This window comes from Hyla sarda, chromosome 3, assembly GCF_029499605.1.
Source record: "Hyla sarda isolate aHylSar1 chromosome 3, aHylSar1.hap1, whole genome shotgun sequence".
In the NCBI taxonomy this organism is placed as follows: domain Eukaryota; kingdom Metazoa; phylum Chordata; class Amphibia; order Anura; family Hylidae; genus Hyla; species Hyla sarda.
Window position 1 is genome coordinate 50,786,431 of NC_079191.1, and position 19,632 is coordinate 50,806,062.

A 19,632-nucleotide genomic window follows, 5' to 3' on the forward strand; every position below is an offset into this window, starting at 1 on the left:
CCTCATTAAGTCATTATCAGAAAGGAAAGATGCGGATGTGGCGCCTAATGACCCAATATTCTGCTCTCTTTGCTGCAGTGCTGAGGTCTTGGGCAGATAAGAATTGTATGTGCCCTGTTGTGGTGCGGGTAATTTCGCCATCAGAAATAGTCCTTACTCAGGCATTGGAAACTGCGCTTATTTATTTTGAGCGAAGAGTAAACAAAATAAATGAAAAACACTATTCAGGGAAACTAAGTTGGCTATGGTGTTAAAGGGGTTATCCAGGAAAAAACTTAGAGATAGATATATATCAACTGGCTCCAGAAAGTTAAACAGATTTGTAAATTACTTCTATTAAAAAATCTTAATCCTTTCAGTACTTATGAGCTGCTGAAGTTGAGTTGTTCTTTTCTGTCTAAGTGCTCTCTGATGACTCATGTCTCGGGAACCGCCCAGTTTAGAAGCAAATCCCCATAGCAAACCTCTTCTACTCTGTGCAGTTCCCGAGACAAGCAGAGATGTCAGCAGAGAGCACTGTTGCCAGACAGAAAACAACAACTCAACTTCAGCAGCTGATAATTATTGAAAGGATTAAGATTTTTTAATAGAAGTAATTTACAAATCTGTTTAACTTTCTGGAGCCAGTTGAGATAAATTTAAAAAAAAAGTTTTTTTCCTGGATAACCCCTTTAACACCATAGCCAACTTAGTTTCCCTGAATATCTCTATGTTTCTTCCTGGAATACCCCTTTAAGATGAAGAGGCTATTAGCACCCTGATAATATAGATCAGTGTTTTCAAATCAGTGTGTCTCCAGCTGTTGCAAAACTACAACTCCCAGCATGCCCGGACAGCCAACGGCTGTCCGGGCATGTTGGGACTTGTAGTTTTGCAACAGCTGGAGACACAGTGTTCGGAAAACACCAACATAGATGATGTACTAAGACTGTCAATGAAGTGAGGCAATGGGTTCCATGCCCGCGATGTAGAAACTCGCTATGTTGTGTGTTTATTTGTTGCTAAACGCCAAGTGGAAAGCTTCGCGAGGCCTGTCGGCATGCCAGCAGCCTGCAACTGGACGTCATTCACAGCCATTTATGTGCCGATACCAACAACACTGATAAGAACAAAGCTGCTGCCATGGAAACACCGGAGCACAAAAATCCGACAATCCGAGCTCAGCGTCGCCTAATGTGATTTGGAAAGAGTTAATTTAAAAGGAGAAGCCCAGGGGCTTATCTCAACTAACCCCATTAACTTTTTAACTGCTGTAATCCATTCAAACGCAGGAGAATTACACACCTGAAATGCGAGGAACTGCGCTACAGGCGTCTATTACACGTAAGACATCGATAAATCAATAGTAATGATAAAAACACCTATAACATCACCCACGCCCCGGTATTTTTATCTGCCCGACGGTGAGTAATCATTGCAGACTCGTCAGGTTGCCAAACATACGTTATGGTAATGAGCAATAAAAAAATTGTAATGCCGGCCCTGTCGCTTTCAATTTCGGGTGGAATGTACAGGCAACCGAATAATTATGGACAGACCCCAGACGTTTACTATATGGGTAGAATGGGTTTTCTCTCTTCAATATGGCTACCCCTACTCCCTGATAAGCGGCATCAGAAGGGTTTGATGGGTCATTGGGCTACACTGATGGTTGGCTGTGGTCCACAAGGTTGGGTTCATACGTTTCGGCCATGGTGCTGTCATGTATTTCTGCTTTTTTGCACACAAAAAAAAACAAAAACACATACCGTACTTCACTTAAGGATAAATCCCATACTGTATTACAGCAGGGTGCTAAGCTGCGACACATACCCACCCTAAAAGCCTAAAGGTTACACAAGCCGATTACCGGGGAATTAGCATTTGTTTGAATGCTTGGCCTGTGTAAAACATAAAAAAATAAAAATAAAAAATTTGTCAAACGTTCGCATCCTTTGCGCCGCTACTAAAATCAGCATTATTGTCCACACATCACCCTGTGTAAATAGGGCATATTTGGCCAATAATGATGGAATGTAAAGGCCTCATGGTTAATTGAGCCATATGAAGACTCAGTATGAGTGATGATCGCCGTTATTGTACCTCCGTAGGCCTTAAAGGGGTGCTCCTCTGCTCAAATGAATGTAGTCACTAGATTTGGGAGTACCCCTTTAACCCCCCCCCCCCCCAACATCAGCTGTGAGGGGAGGGTTGGGACACCTGAGCCCCTGACCAATCTAAATTTTTGACCTTTCTCTGTGACAAGAGACCCAACAATCAGGATAACGAGCGAGGATTAGCGCACAGTAGCTACCTCAGCACCAAGAGCAGGAACAATAAACAACATATCGTAAAAAGTTTACTTTTTTATTTATTTATTTTTTTAATAATGACAGGGACACTAAGTGTAGTGGATCCTGCATGTCACCCAGTCAGAGGTCTTATGCCCAGCAGAAGGTGAATTTATTTAGCATGTTAGGGTCCTATCCGAAATAAGGCCGACTCCGCGTGGTGGATGGTGGACACGTTTTGATCAAAAAGTGCGCTAAGAGCCTCCATTTTTTCACCAAGAGTGCTGCTGCAACCTTGCTTTCTTTTTTGTACACCAAGGCCGGCATTTATCATTGTAGGTGTAAGTGAAGCATTTTTTTTTACACCTTTTTTGTGTGTGCTGGTAAAGTGTAGGAGCACCAAATGTATTTTATGGTGTCAGAGCATTTGATACATTTTGTGCAGGTCACATTTTCTGAAATTTCTCTCTTCACACACACCAAAAAGCTAAGGCTAAGTCTGGGCTGGTGTAGTTTTAGAGACAATTCAGTGGCTTTGCGCCTTTTCTGCGCCTTTTAACACAAAGGTGCAATTGATAAAACCCATCCATATAATGTGTACAGTGGTCCCTCAACATACGATGGTAATCCGTTCCAAACGAACCATCGTTTGTTGAAACCATCGTGTGTTGAGGGATCCGTGCAATGTAAAGTATAGGAGAGTGGTCTTCAACCTGCGGACCTCCAGATGTTGCAAAACTACAACACCCAGCATGCCCGGACAGCCAACGGCTGTCCGGGCATGCTGGGAGTTGTAGTTTTGCAACATCTGGAGGTCCGCAGGTTGAAGACCACTGGTATAGGAAGTTGTACTCACCTGTCCCCGCCTCTCCGGACCGTCACCGCTGCCCAGGATGTCACCTTCCATGGCTGTCGCCGCGTCCCCGAGGTGTCCCCGATGCTCCGGCAAGGCCTCTGCTTTCCCGGCATCCTCGCTCTCCGTCACCGTCATCTCGCTATTGGATGACGGAACGGCGTGCGCAGCGACGTGATGACGTCGATGGGGAGGATCCCGAAGAGGACGCGCCGAAGCCCCGAGGACAGGTAAGTGATAGTCAGTGGACCACACGGGGCACCGTAAACGGCTATCCGGTGGCAGCTGAAGCAGTCTGCGCTGCCGGATAGCCGTTTATGCGATGGCCCCGACATACAAAAGCATCGTATGTTGATGCTGCCTTCAACATGCGATGGCCTCCGAGAGGCCATCGCATGTTGAAATTATCATATGTCGGGGCCATCGTAGATCGGGGGGGGGCACTGTATTGCCAAAATCAGTGGATTACAACTCAAAATCAGCAGAAATATGGCGCAAATAAACCCTGCTTGCGCCTTTTTTAGACACAAAAAAAAAAAAGTCTAAAGACAATGATAAATGTCGGCCATAGTGTGTGGCGGCCTTAAAGTTAAGTTTATTTTTTTTAGTATTTTCTCCTTTATAGGAGATCTACAATTCCACGGTGTAATAATATCTGTATGGACATTAGTGAGGCCTAGATCTGAGTGTGAGTCCCGGCAGAGTGATCCTCCTCCTCAGTGTGAATGAGGGAGGATGAGGGCAGAGTCCTCAGGCCGCCCGGCTCTCGCTCCCAGGGACATTTCTGGCTGAGGTGTGGCCTTTTCCTGCCGCTCAGGAGAGACAATTACTCCTCATTCAATCCCATGATCCTCACATCCACGTTACACTGTGTTTATCTTTTTCTCCGAATGCCTTCATTGTGAGATCACAGCGCAGACTGCAGAGCTCCGCACCAACACATCAACTATTTTAAGGGTAAGAATAATAAAAAAAAATAAAAAAACACAGGAAACACCATAACCAACGTGAAAGGAACTGAGGATACGGCAATAACTTCTGCAGCGGTCATGGGATTAGTCACAGTGTGAGCCTACACCAAGTCTGAACCCAGGGAGGATACCGTCAGCAATCGTACTTCACACATGGAAAATCACTCCCATCATTGTACCTATCATTCCCGTGCTTCAGCCACAAATATTTTCTGCATTTGTGTTCATAGTTAACACAGGGCTTGAAAATTGTGTAATGAACCTATGAGCCAGCAAAAAACGTTAGAAGCCAGGATGTTATATGATCAGTCATTACTGTCCCCTCATCTCCACCGTGTGTCACAGTCATTACTGTCCCCTCATCTCTACCGTGTGTCACAGTCATTACTGTCCCCTCATCTCCACCGTGTGTCACAGTCATTACTGTCCCCTCATCTCTTGCTGTGTCACAGTCATTACTGTCCCCTCATCTCCACCGTATGTCACAGTTATTACTGTCGTCCTCATCTCTCGCTGTGTCACAGTCATTACTGTCCCCTCATCGCCACTGTGTCACAGTTATTACTGCCCCCTCATCTCTCGCTGTGTCACAGTTATTACTGTCCCCTCATCTCCACCGTGTGTCACAGTTATTACTGTCCCCTCATCTCCACCGTGTGTCACAGTTATTACTGTCCCCTCATCTCTGTGTGGAACAATAATAAGTGTTCTCTCATCTTTTTAAGCAAACAAATTGTTTCTTATCTCTGCCTCCATTCCCACGGCTCCATTCTACTTCCAGTGTACATCAATGGGCGTCTTCGGTCAGCGGCCTCAGCGGTAACACTTGGTACACCCGAGTACGGAGCATCACCATCGAGGCCACTGACGTCCGCTGCTCCTGTAACACTGGAGCGCCTACCGCAGGCAAAACAGGGGATCAACGCTGGTCCGCCGTTGGCATTCTGGGAGCTGCTGAGAGTGGTCGTTGATCTCCCGCAGCTACTGGCGTCCTAACAAAATGCAGGGTTCCTTCCTCTGGTGACGTCACGCCATGCCCCCTCCATTCATGTCTATGGGAGGGGGGCGTGATGGCCAAAACGTGCCCCCCCCCCAATGAATGCAGTGGACATGGCATGGTGTCATGACCACGGCCGCCTGCTCCAAGCAATCTGAACAAAAATGTTCAGAACGCTGGGGCACGGGAGTACACCTTTAAAGTTGGCCATATATTTGAGAACTTTCTTTTGGTTGATTTCTCCTGATCCTCCCATACACAGCTGGACAAGAAGACTTAGGGTAAAAACCCACAACCAGACTCCTCTGGCAGCGGCTTACTGCCCTCCGAGATTAATAGGATAAGGCATGATGAATTATCTTTCCCAACCGTCTGCCATCAAGGAACCGTTGAAAGACAACCACACAAAATAGATGGTCGGCCTAACACATTGGAACAGAATGGTTCAGCCAGCTTTAATGTGCATGGAGATCTTACGTCTTGCACTCAGCATTTAAGTACCCATTCACACTGTGAAAATCCAGAATCGGTGCTTATTTTGTGCAGAATGTAACAGTGGAAATAAGCGTTGGAAATAAAAGTCCCATTGACTAATGTGCTTTTCCAATCAGAATCATCCGAAATAACGTGCTCATTCTTACAGAACCCGAATCCATGGCAGAAGTTCAGCTATGGGACTTCTGTAGTGTGCACTGCTGCACGTGAATTCCACTCAGTTTCGGAATCTCCATAGTGTGCATGGGCCATAAAGAGAAAAGGGGCATTAGTTATTAGATCAAGTTGTATCCCCCATCATGCGTGTGCCACAAGTGGACTGCTAAACAAAAGTAAGCTGAGGGGTACGAGATGGTCTGTCCCTAGCAGCAAAATATACAGTGAAAACCAAAGTCCAGGGACAAATACCAGAAAACGTCAGCCAATTACAAAATAAATCAGGTCATAAACAATAATCCTTCAATTACAAAGTAAATCCGGCCACACACAACAATGTCAGCCAAACCTGCAATTTCCACCAGGAATCAGCTTGGGTCCTATTCACAATCGGAATTCCCATACCTGTACCTTAGACATATAATTCCCAGTACAACTGAGGATAACAGGTATCCATTAGAGAATTACTAGAATGCAATCGCTCAATTGTGTAGCCAATGGTTCACCAAGGTGAAGCGTCACTTTAATTTACACACAGAACAATTTATCATGTCGGATGGAAACTCTCCAACACAATAATCCTGGATTGATCATTTGGCCGCATCCGTATAGATGCATTCTGGAAAACCACAAGCATCCATATTTAATGTGAGACGTCCATTCCCGACTGCTGGGTCATTGCCGAGCTTCATTCTCAGTCATTTTAATCCTTCTTTACCAGTCCACACCCGTCGTGTACAGTCCGGCTGCTTTTTATGTGTGTGTATATATATATATATTATATATATATAAGGCTTTACCTGTTTATTCCTATGGGAGGGTGTCCCTTTACCTGAAAGGGTCAAGGTGCAAAAAGCAATAAAGTACTAGGATCTCCTAGCCAGGGCAACAGCTTTTATACTATCTGCAGTGCCTACTAATCCTTATGATAGAAGAGGTTTCAAATACTCAATAATATAAATCAGGTTGCTGTAAGCCGGTGGTCTCCAAACTGTGGACCTCCGGAGGTTGCAAAACTACAACTCCTAGTATGCCCGGACAGCCATTATACATATAAAAGGGACTCTCCGACAGATGTTACTTAGTGGATACATCATATATTGGCACCCATATTGAAAGAAAAACATTAGCTTTGCCAGAATATATGGTAAATGGGTACTGCAAGGGAAGCGGAAAAAGTGGTGAGCCGGAGTGGGTGATGCATGAAATAGGGACTCCCTTTCTTTAGAGGAACCCATACATTAGAAAAAATAATCAACCATACCAACCGATGTTGGCAGTATTGGCTCCACTCCAGCTTGCGGGAAAAGGTCTTGCACCACTAACAGAGCGAAGGATGTGGAGGACTAAGCGTGGGGGACGCCAGAAGGTGAGGGATTCCCTACCTATTTACGGGGGACTTTTACCTAATAAGTGGGGGATTACCTACCTACTGGGGGGCTCCTATCTTCTGGTAGCTTCTACCTAATATGGGTGATTTCCCATCTAATTACTGGGGGCATATCTAAATTATAGGTGTCCGCGAGGTCCTCGTGTTAGACTTTTGCCTTATGGCTTCTACCTAATAGGGGAGGGGGATTTCCTATTTACTGTGAACTTTTACCTAATTTGGGGGGGGGGGGAGAATTACCTACCAATTGGGGGATTCTACCTTAAAGAGGAAATCCCTAATATCGTCTAGTGGCTTCTACTTAATGGGGGGATTCCGTATCTAACTACTGGGGGCATATCTTAATTGTAAGTGTCAGTGAGGTCCTCCTATTAGGTAGAAGCTATAAGGCAAAAGTCTAATATGAGGGATTCCCTACCTACTCACTGGGGACTTTTACCTGATAAGGGGGGGGGGGGGGATACCTACCTATTGGGACCTTCTACCTTATAGGGAGGGAGGGAAATCTAGCTACTGGGGGTGTATCTTAAGTATGAGTGAGGTAGACTTTCACCTAAGGCTTCACAAAGTCGGAATCTCACCTCTGCTGTCACATGACATAAAAAAAGGGTAAAAGTCATTGGTATTGGTGAAAAGGCTGGGTTTACATTGCAGTTGTGCTCTATCCCTTTCTAGGTCAATTTGGCTCTTTTTTGTGCCGAACGGACCCAAAATGGGTTAGAACATAACTGACACCACCGGGTCCTAATGGATCCCATTGCACAATTTTTTCTCTCCACTAAACTCTCATCGTTCTGACGGACTGGCTGACGGAGCTGCATATAACAGGGCTAAACTGCAATGTGAAAGAGGCCTAAGTCTTAAAAAATGATATTGGGTCATTATTTTTGGAAGCCAAAATTAGGATACAATAAACAAAAATTACTATATTCGCACTTTAAATTGAATCAAAGTGAATAGCGCCCGTGTCAGATTTTTTCACCATATCTGTGCCCCTGAGAAACGAATTGTAAAGTGAACCATGCCTATTAAAAATGGAGCAGTCAATCACGAATTCACAGAAATGGGATCTAAATATAAACCTTTCACTGTGTTTCAAAGAAAGAGACAGCAACAAAGTGTGAAAAGCGAAGAACTGGTGAAGAATATTCCAGGCTCACGGAGCAGGACATGGCGAAGGCCGGGTCAGGCAGCTGCCACAAGTAGCGATGTGTCATCGGTGCTGACGGAAGAACCGGGAGAAGGAGGACCGGCCTGGGAACAGATCTCTGCTGTGAAGTCTGGGGGCAGAGGAAGTTGGCTCCTCCACAGACTCAGTCTTGGCAGCGGCAGAAGCTTTTCTGTCAGAAGACTTGTGACATTACTAAAGGGTTATGTATGAAGACCCTTCTATTAAACTAAACCAATAGGGAGTACACAGGGGAAAGACGCACAACCCAGCACTTGACGGAGGAGACGCTTGCAATCAATTTGTCACTTTTTGGATGGGTCTCAAATATTCAAAAAATTGTAAAGGCGCTTGCACATCATGTCCAATGTGTGTGCCCAGAAACACACATCCAGGCATACCTCAGCCTGCAGATGGCCATAGGGGTCACCCCGTTTCCCACGGGATATGTCTGACGAACGGCAATGGGTTGTAATAAGGGCTCTGTCTATGGCAAATAAAATAAAAAAAAATTGTGTATAGTATTAGAAAAACATGGCTGCCTTCTTCCCGAACCACACGTGTCTATGGGGTGTGTCTGGTATTCCTGATCATCAGGGCTCAGCTTAAATACTGTTTTGGGAAGAAAAAAAAAACAGCTGTGTCTCTCCAATCCTGCACAGCCCTTAGAAGGAGTATTCCCATCTTCAAAATGTATTCTGTGTCCTTGATTGGGGATAACAAGTTGATCGGTGGGGGTCTGATCAGTGGGACCTCCACCGACCACGAAAATGGAGGAAAACTGTCCCTAAATGAATGAGGCCCAGTTCTTGGCAATCAGAGAATGAATGGAGTGCTGGCAATGATCAGCTTGTTATCCCCCAATCCTGTGGATAGGTGTTAACTTCTGCAGTTAAAGTCATTTTTATAGAATTTGTCAAATAAGCAAAAACACAAATATTAGGAGTGTCATTACTTCATGCACTCCCAATCGTTAAGAAATCCTACAACCGTGTATATGACAAAGGGAAGAAACATAACAATAATGTAACGTATGTTACTTTTCGAGATATGGGATCCATATAGAATGTTTGGATAGGTTATGTTATTAAAAGGTGAAAGAAAACAGTAGCAGTGTTTTTATTTACCGTATTTTTCGCCCTATAGGACGCACCGGCGTATAAGACGCGCCCAATTTATAGGTGCAAAATCTAAAAAAATAAAGATTTTGAACCCAATAGTGGTTTTCAACCTGCGGACCTCCAGATGTTGCAAAATTACCACTCCCAGCATGCCCGGACAGCCGTTGGCTGTCCGGGCATGCTGGGAGTTGTAGTTTTGCAACATCTGGAGGTCCGCAGATTGAAGACCACTGCATAGGAGGTAATACTCACGTGTCCCCGCCGCTCCGGACCCGTTACCGCTGCCCTGGATGTCGCTCCATCACTGTCACCGTGTCCCCGTCGCTCCGAAACGTCTCTGCTGCCGGCCGGGTATCCTCGCTCTCCGTCGCCGCCATCACGTCGTTACGCACGCCAACGCACGTACGCGACGACGTGATGACGAGGAAGGAGAGCGCCGGCCATACAGGGGATCCCTGAACGGAGAAGACACAGAGGAGGCAGGTAAGGTCCCTCCCGGTGTCCTGTAAGCACTAACCCGGCTATTCAGTCGGGCTGTTCGGGACCGCCGCGGCGTAATCGCCGCGGTCCCGAACAGCCCGACTGAACAGCCGGGTTAGTGTCACGATCACGATCGGTGATGTCCTGTATTAGCCGCGGGTCCCGGTCGTTGATGACCGCAGGGACCGCCGCGATAGGGGTGTATTCGCCGTATAAGACGCACTGACTTTTCCCCCCAGTTTTGGGGAAGAAAAAGTGCGTCTTATATACGGCGAAAAATACGGTATGTATGACCGCTATTTAGTTTGTTTTCTCCAACATATTAATAGTGACAATAAATGTCCGTGAATAACTTTACATTATTACTTCTTGCTTCTTTATTATATTTTGTTCAGGAGCTCCTGGAGGTGTTAATTTCTGCAAATGGGAATAACTCTAAAGTGTAAATCACATGTACATAATCTGCTGCGGAAAATCCACGTCAGATTTGGTTACTATCCATTGACTTCAGTGGGTCTACATCAAATCCTCCACTACTATTGCAGATGTGCTGCGGACCCATTAGGGCTCGCTCACACTGAGGATATTCAGCCCGCAGCGTTCCGTCAGCTGAATGTTCACAGCGGGTGCAGCCGGAGCAGTGGACAGTAGAATTGTGCAGATATGTGCCGTCTTATAGAATTCTGCCTATTCCAAACATGATCATTCTTTGGGCGGATTTCCATTTGGCTGGTAGAATTCCGCAGTATGCACAGAGCAGCAAAATCCCTTGAATACAACAGGACTCTGCTGCAAGCAAGATTCTGCAGCAGAATGTCCACAGTGTGAACGAGCCCTTAAAGTCAACGAAGTCAAATGGCAATCAAAGGAGAAGTTATCATTATGGGAGACTTCAATCTTCCGGATATAAACTGGAAAACCAAAGAACTAGTTCTGCCAGGAGTACAGATATTCTAAATTCCCTACTGGGATTATCTCTACAAGTGGTTGAGGAGCCAACACGGAAGGAGGCCATTTTGGATTTGGTATATGATGTTATTGTAGGTGAAAGCTTGGGATCTAGTGATCACCAGTCAGTGTGGTTTAATATAAGAACAGTGAAGGAGTCACACCACACAAAAACAAAAGTTTTAGATTTTAGAAAAACAGGCTTTTCAAAAATGAGATTAGTCATAAATGAGTCCCTGGAACGGATTACATGGAGTCCAGGAGAAATGGGACTGCTTAAAAGACGCATAATTGAAGGCAACAGAAAACTGCATTAGACTTGTCAGTAAAAGCAGAAAAAGGCCAAAATCATAAAAAACTACAAGCGAGCATTTAGCAATTATAAAAAAAAAAAAAAAACAGAGCAATGAATATAGGAGATTAGGCAGAAAGAGGCCAAGCAAGTTATAAGAACTTCTAAAGCTCAGGCAGAAGAAAAAAATAGCTCAGTCTGTGAAAAAAGGGGATAAGACATTCTTCTGATATATAAATGAATAAAGTAAATTAAAACAAGGAATAACTAAATTAAAAACAAAAGGAAGGAAGGTATGTCGAAGAGAATAAATGGCTATCCAACTTAATGAATACAGTTTTTACAGAAGAAAAAGAAGGAAAAGTAACTCCATTAGGGAGGTAGACTAATGAATCGTTTGATGCATGTGTCTTTACAGAGGAAGAGGTTCTACGTTTGCTGTCTCAAGTGAAGACAAATAAGTCACAGGGGCCTGATGGGATACACCCAAAATGATTAAAAGAGCCTAGTGGTGAGCTAGCAAAACCTTTAACAGATTTATTTAACCAATTACTGGTAACAGGAGTCGTCCCATTAGCAAATGTTGTGCCCATTCACAAGAAAGGTAGTAGGGAGGAATCAAGCAACTATAGGCCAGTAAGTCTGACATCAATAGTGGGGAAATTAAAGGAGACCCTACTAAAGGATAGGATTGTGGAACACCTAAAATCCTGTGGATTGCAAGATGAAAAACAACATGGGAGATCATGTCAAACAAATGTTATTTTTTTTCACTGGGTAACTAAAATAATAGATGGCGGAGGGGCAGTAGACATCGCATATCTAGATTTTAGTAAGGCTTTTGACACTGTCCCACATAGAAGACTTATCAATAAACATTCCAAGCTCAATCTACAGTCATTGAGCTAGGACTCCCATATTGTTGAGTGGATTAGGCAGTGACAGACAACAGAGGGTTGCAGTCAATGGAGAATATTCAGAGCACGGTCTTGTCATCAGTGGGGACCTCAGGGATCTGTACTGGGACCAATTTTGTTTAATATCTTCGTTAGTGACATTGTAAAAAGTCTCGATGGTAAGGTACTGAGGTATTGGTCTTTTTGCTGATTACACAAAGACATGTAACAGGGTTGATGTTCCTGGAGGGATACGCCAAATGGAAAAGGATTTAGGAAAACTCGAAGAGTGGACAGAACTCTGGCAACTGAAATTTAATGTGGATAAGTGCAAGATAAGGCACCTGGGGCGTAAAAACCCTCAGGCAGAATATAGAATATTTGACACAGTCCTGACCTCAGTATCTGGGGAGAGGGATTTAGGAGTAATTATTTCAGAAGACTTAAAGGTAGGAAGACAATGTAATAGAGCAGCAGGAAACGCTAGCAGAATGCTTGGATGTATAGGGAGAGGTATAAGCAGTAGAAAGAGAGAAGTGCTCATGCCGCTGTACAGAACACTGGTGAGACCTCACGGAGTATTGTGCGCAGTACTGGAGGCCGTATCTCCAGAAGCATATAGATACTCTAGAGAGAGTATATAGATATAGATTCTCTAGAGAGAGAGAGAAAGATACTAAACTAGTACATGGATTGCAGGATAAAACTTACCAGGAAAGGTTAAAGGACCTTAACATCTATAGAAGAAAGAAGAGACAGAGGGGATATGATAGAGACTTTTAAAAACATAAAGGGAATCAACACGGTAAAGGAGGAGAGCATATTTAAAAGAAGAAAAACTACCACAGGAGGACATAGTTTTAAATTAAAGGGGCAAAGGTTTAAAAGTAATATCAGAAAGGTTATCCTTCATATAAGACAGAGATAGGCATAAGGCTATCCTTCATATAAAATAGAGATAGGCATAAGGTTATCCTTCATATAAGATAGGGATAGGTATAAGGCTATCCTTCATATAAGATAGGGATAGGTATAAGGCTATCCTTCATATAAGATAGAGATAGGTATAAGGCTATCCTTCATATAAGATAGAGATAGGCATAAGGCTATCCTTCATATAAGATATAGATAGGTATAAGGCTATCCTTCATATAAGATATAGATAGGTATAAGGCTATCCTTCATATAAGACAGAGATAGGTATAAGGCTATCCTTCATATAAGACAAAGATAGGTATAATGCTATCCTTCGTATAAGATAGAGATAGGTATAAGGATATCCTTCATATAAGATAGGGCCAGGGACTATTGATAGGATTCAAATTATTGGACAGACTAGATGGGTCAAATGGTTCTTATCTGCCGACACATTCTATGTTTCTATGCTAATAGCAAAATCTGCTATGGATTTTTCAGGAAAAAAATAAAATAAAATCATATGTAGTACCTAATGTTGACACGTACTGTATATGATGCAGATTTTCTGCAAGTTAATCAATGATAACGTCTGGAGCATATACAGTAAATGTGAACATACCCTAAGGCTAGGTGTAGAGATGAGCGAACTTACAGTAAATTCGATTCGTCACGAACTTCTCGGCTCGGCGGTTGATGGCTTATCCTGCATAAATTAGTTCAGCTTTCAGGTGCTCCCGTGGGCTGGAAAAGGTGGATACAGTCCTAGGAGACTCTTTCCTAGGACTGTATCCACCTTTTCCAGCCCACCGGAGCACCGGAAAGCTGAACTAATTTATGCAGGAAAAGTCAGCAACCGCCGAGCCGAGAAGTTTGTGACGAATCGAATTTACTGTAAGTTCGCTCATCTCTAGCTAGGTTCACAGTATGTAATTTCAGCAACACCTAAAGAATGATCTAGCTTATTCTTTCGGCAGAATCCGCCTGGAATGCCTTGCTGTCTATGGGGACGGCAATGCACTTAGAATTCCCCAGTCAGAGATTTCATAGTGTGAACTTAGTCTTAAATGTATTGTTATCTGTGTTCCATCATTTCATGCTGTGTGTTCCAGACAACAACTAGTAAATAGGTTAAAGAATATTAAGGAGATTTATAAAAAAAACAAAAATGTCCAGAGGAAAAGTTGCTGAGTTGCCCATAGCAACCAATCAGATCTCTTCTTTCATTTTTCAGAGGCCTTGTCCAAACTGAAAGCAGCGATCTGATTGGTTGCTATGGACAGCTCAGCAGCTTTTCCTCTGGACAGGTTTTGATACATCTCCCCCTATGTGCCCATTATTTTAGCTTTTTTCAGGGTCCTAAATATTAAAACATACAAGAAGTCGTCCTTTCATTGTATAACAAGGCAATTTTCCTGTTAAAAGTTATATTCCAGGTTAGAAACAATTCTAGATAAAAACAATGTCAGATTGGTGGGAGTTCAAAAAAACAACAACCCATAAGCTCCTTTGGGGTCAATTTTGTGTCTGGTGGTATCGGTGTCGTGTCCACCACAGTGGCGCCATTTCCTCCGGCGCTGTAGGCGAGCACCCTGAGAGAAATGAATGATAGAACTGATCCCTTCATTCGAATGGGACGGTTCACATTCATCCGGAGTCTCAATTTGGACGCTGGGCACTCCGCACAAACATCAGATGGGGGAACGCGTCTTGCTGGCCGTGATGTCATGAGGGGCGGAGCCATGACGTCACGCTGCTCCGGCCCCTGTATCGCCTGTCATTACGCACAGAGCGAACTCGCTCTGCGCAGTAATGATAGCGGGGTGCCGCAGCGGCGATCCCCGGGGTCCCCAGCAGCGGGACCGCGGCGATCTGACATCTTCTCCCCTATCCTTTGGGATCCCTTTAAGAGGTTCCCCTCATACCCTGTCAGACATGACCGGTTTGTGAGTAGATGAAAATACCGTAATAATCATGAATACCGTCTGGAAACTAGGAGCCGACCCATCTTTTGAAAAACTCTCCATGGAGTCAGCAGACACGGGCATGATTATGTCACCCGCAGAATATAATTGACCTAGTTTGGCACAGCCTGATATAAACAGGATGGAATTGTGATAAGCTGTACGAATGTAGGACGTGTGTTCCTCAGGCAGCCATGATCAAGCGTCTTAAAGGGGTACTCCCGTGGAAAACTTTTTTTTATTTATTTATTTTTTTAAACCAAGTGGTGACAGAAAGTTAAACAGATTTGTAAATTACTTAGATCTTAATCCTTCCAGTACTTATTAGCTGCTGAATACTACAGAGGAAATTCTTTTCTTTTTGGAACACAGAGCTCTCTGCTGACATCTCTGTCCATTTTAGGAACTGTCCAGAGCAGCATATGTTTGCTATGGGGATTTTCTCCTACTCTGGACAGTTCTTAAAATGGACAGAGATGTCAGCAGAGAGCACTGTGGTCATGATGTCAGCAGAAAGCTCTGTGTTCCAAAAAGAAAACCATTTCCTCTGTAGTATTCAGCAGCTAATAAGTACTGGAAGGATTAAGATTTTTTTTAATAGAAGTAATTTACAAATCTGTTTACCTTTCTGGCACCAGTTGATTTAAAAAAAAAAAAAAAAAAAAAAAAAAAAAAGTTTTTCACTTTAAAGTACCCCTTTAATAAATCAAGTGCCCCCCAAAATGGTAGGGCGAATATCTTGGTATATGGGAACTATATGGGTTATGATAGTAGAATCACCATTGATATCCTCATCTGTAATCTTTGCACCAGACTTTCCCATTAGAAGAAATGTACCACCAAGAAAACCCCTTATTACCCCATATAGACACCAATGGTGCTGTCCAATATCCCCTCTATGAGGTAGAGCGGAGAGTCACCAACAATGATCTGGTGGATCACCACCACAATCGTCCTTCAGCGGAAAGTGAATATTCTAGGGGGCAAATGAGACGTTCTCCTGTAATGATCAGCTTGATAGGTGAAGATGAGGAACAGCTATATTCTTGTGATCCATGCCAACCAGGTTTGAGGGGTCTTATCCTTAATGATCAGACTTTGATGGCACATGCCAGGGTCATCCGAAATCACAAACATCAAACCATCTCCTAGTGAGAATGTGCCAGAGGGCACCAGACCATGTCCTAGTGAGAATGTGCCAGAAGGCACAAAACCAAGTCCTAGTGAGGATGTGCCAGAAGGCACCAGACCATCTCCTAGTCAGAATGTGCCAGGAGGGCACCAGAGCATGTCCTAGTGAGGATGTGCCAGAGGGCACCAGACCATGTCCTAGTGAGGATGTGCCAGAGGGCACCAGACCATGTCCTAGTGAGGATGTGCCAGAGGGCACCAGACCATGTCCTAGTGAGGATGTGCCAGAGGGCACCAGACCATGTCCTAGTGAGGATGTGCCAGAGGGCACCAGACCATGTCCTAGTGAGGATGTGCTAGAGGGCACCAGACCATGTCCTAGTGAGGATGTGCTAGAGGGCACCAGACCATGTCCTAGTGAGGATGTGCCAGAGGGCACCAAACCATGTCCTAGTGAGGATGTGCTAGAGGGCACCAGACCATGTCCTAGTGAGAATGTGCTAGAGGGCACCAGACCATGTCCTAGTGAGGATGTGCCAGAGGGCACCAAACCATGTCCTAGTGAGGATGTGCCAGAGGGCACAGACCATGTCCTAGTGAGGATGTGCCAGAGGGCACCAAACCATGTCCTAGTGAGAATGTGCCATCTGAACCACATGGGCAGTACACAAACACTGTGATAATCTCTTTGTGGTAAGGGCACAAGACATGGATGACCACAAACACTACTTCCATCTCTCCTGGTGACAGGTCCGTGCCTTCTCCATATACTCTCCTCTACAAAATGTAAGGCTAACACACCGAAAAAGCAAAGAATTCCTCATATTGCCCAATGCACAGGGGTCCAACCTGGGACTCTCGAGCTTTGGCAAACACACCAACTCCCATGGGAGTTGTAGTTTTGTACAGGTTGGGAGGACATTGGCCAAATAAATAGTCCAACGCACCAAAAGGGACCGTGCTGATGACCAATGGGGGCCAAACTTACATACCAAGAACGTAAATTTGCAGACCAAAAGAAGTGGAGTATGAATTATTAGTGATTGATAGATAGATAGACATGAGACAGGTAGATATGAGAGAGATAGATAGATAGATAGATATGAGAGAGATAGATAGATATGAGAGAGATAGATAGATATGAGAGAGATAGATAGATATGAGAGAGATAGATATGAGAGATAGATATGAGCGATAGATAGATATGAGAGAGATAGATAGATATGAGAGAGACAGATAGATATGAGAAAGATAGATAGATAGATAGATAGATAGATATGAGAGAGATAGATAGATATGAGAGAGATAGATAGATATGAGAGAGATAGATAGAAGATAAGATGAGATTGATAGATATGGATATAAATAGATAGATATGAGATAGATAGATATGAGATAGATAGATATGAGATAGATAGATAGATAGATAGATAGATAACCATCCTATAGATGTCAACTGCACCTTGTAAGAAAACCTTAATGCACTCCAGGAACTAAATGGTTACCACCGGCCAGGTCTATAAGACCCATACCCTACAATAGACGGGTCCAAACTCCCAGTTGTAAAACCAACTTCCAGCATGTCCAGACAGCATGCTGGGAGCTGTAATTTTGCAACAGCTGGAGGTCCACAGTTTGAAGACCACTGTTTTAGGACCTCCTTTCTTCATGGAAACCCTATATCAGTGGTTTGGTACTTGTGGACCTGCAGCTGTTGCAAAACTACAACTCCCAGAATGCCCGGATAGCCAACGTCTGTCCGGACATGCTGGAAGTTATAGTTTCGCCACAGCTGGAGGTCCTCAGTTGAGAAACCATTGCCCTACAGTCCATAGTCTCTTATCATAAAGGAAACTGTTCGGCTGGTAACTAGAGGAGACTTTTGACCCTAGAACTTCTTCAGCTCAATGTATATATTGACGGTAAAGATCAGTCAAGCCTGTGATGGTGGCCAATGTAGTAATAATTACCCTACCATGGCAGGGTGGGCAAAGCTACCCATGGGAGAACAATTCTACATGCCCACTAAATTGGGGTGCCCAGTGCAGGTGGGTTAGACATCTCCATAGGACCTTCCTGAAACCCTATAGTTGTCCCATAGAGGGGTCCAACACACTGGCCAGGGCATCACCTACGTAGGTTGGCATCACATGCCTCTACATTGGGGCGGAGATAGGCAACAACTTCAGCAATGTTCAGTTCGCACCTATATCCAACACCGGGATGGCGCAGCCCTGGCACCGGATGGCAGACATCATGGCATGGTCCAGGTGCCACTTAAACCTATACTCCACAACCATAGCACAAACAGAACAACTTGGTGACAGTGCCATCTGTACCACAACATCCCATCAGAGCGCCCCCCACAGACCACCAACTTACCAGCAGACTTTCGATATTGATGGGCGAGCGCGGATTCCTCAGTTTGGCCTCCAGCTTCTGCTGCCGGATGGCCAGACCTTTCTCCGGTGACATGGACATCTTTGTCGAGGTGACGGTCCCACCAGCTCCAGAGCGTGAATTATATACAGGTTTTTATCCCACCTGGATGAACAGAAGCCCACCTTCACCCTCCACTAGGAGAAGGCAACATGGGGGCTGCCCCCTACAGGCTCAATGGAAGAAATGCACTTTTGGTGTTGTAAAAAAAAAATAAAAAAAAATATAAAAAAAAGTTGATACTTTGTAAACTTCACCTATAGGAAGATAGTAACTTTCTCCAGACAAGTCTTATAGGAGGAGTGCTACTTTATATCCAGTCCTACAGTCATGTGATTGCCTAAGGCCCTCCAGCATAGACATACAGGCACCCCATAAGTGTGGCGCCCCCTATAGTTGCAGCACAGCCCCACAATGTGCAGCCTGTGAGGGGTACATGGGGGTCTTAGCTCCAGCACAGCGTCCCCCGGCGGTAGATCCCAGCACAAGGTCCGGGGTTCCCTCCTTCCCAGGAAAGTAAAAGATACGAATGGCCAAGTAGTATTTCCCGGGAGCTCCAGCCCGTTCTCCCGTGTCCTCTCCCCAGATGGAGGCGCCTCTTCTGCCCCCTCCTCTTCCTCCAGGGGCTGGATCTCCCCCGCCCGGCTGCCGGACGCTTTTCTGGGCGCCTTTTTTTTGGCGCTCCGCTTTGCTCCTGTTGATCCGCAGTAGATAGTGCTGAGTGTGCACGGCCGCAGCCCGGCCCTAGTGTCCCTGTCCCCGGGTAGTGTGCGGCTCCCGGGCGTCCATAGCCGTGCAGTGCTCGGTGACAGAGCCGGCCTCCTCCCCAGCACAGGCCCTCCTCTTCCTGCACACACTACACACCCATGCCGCCCGGGAGATCAGCGCTGCTGCCAGACGTCCGCTGATCGCTGAGGTCAGGGACCGATACAGCCGGGTGACGCCATAGGGTGTTATCCGGGCACTGCCATGTATGTACACAGGACTGCTGAGGAGCTATGACAGAGCAGTCCTGTAATCCGGCAATAGGCAGCCTGCGACTAAACTACAACCCCCAGCATGTCCTATAACCCTGTATCCTACAGTCCAATAACTGATCCCCCAACCCGTGACTAAACTACAACCCCCAGCATGTCCTATAACCCT

At 44.9% G+C, this 19,632-nt stretch overlaps 1 protein-coding gene across 1 annotated transcript in view; it reads right to left on the reverse strand.

Annotated features, from left to right (window-relative positions):
- Positions 1 to 19,284, reverse strand: part of ROCK2 (Rho associated coiled-coil containing protein kinase 2) — a 211,146-nt gene extending 191,862 nt beyond the window's left edge. The window contains exon 1 of the mRNA XM_056564195.1: positions 18,430 to 19,284. Within this exon, the coding sequence (XP_056420170.1) occupies positions 18,430 to 18,528 (99 nt within the window). The 5' untranslated portion in view covers positions 18,529 to 19,284. The remainder of the gene's footprint in view (positions 1 to 18,429) is intronic.
- Between the last annotated feature and the right edge of the window lie 348 nt (positions 19,285 to 19,632).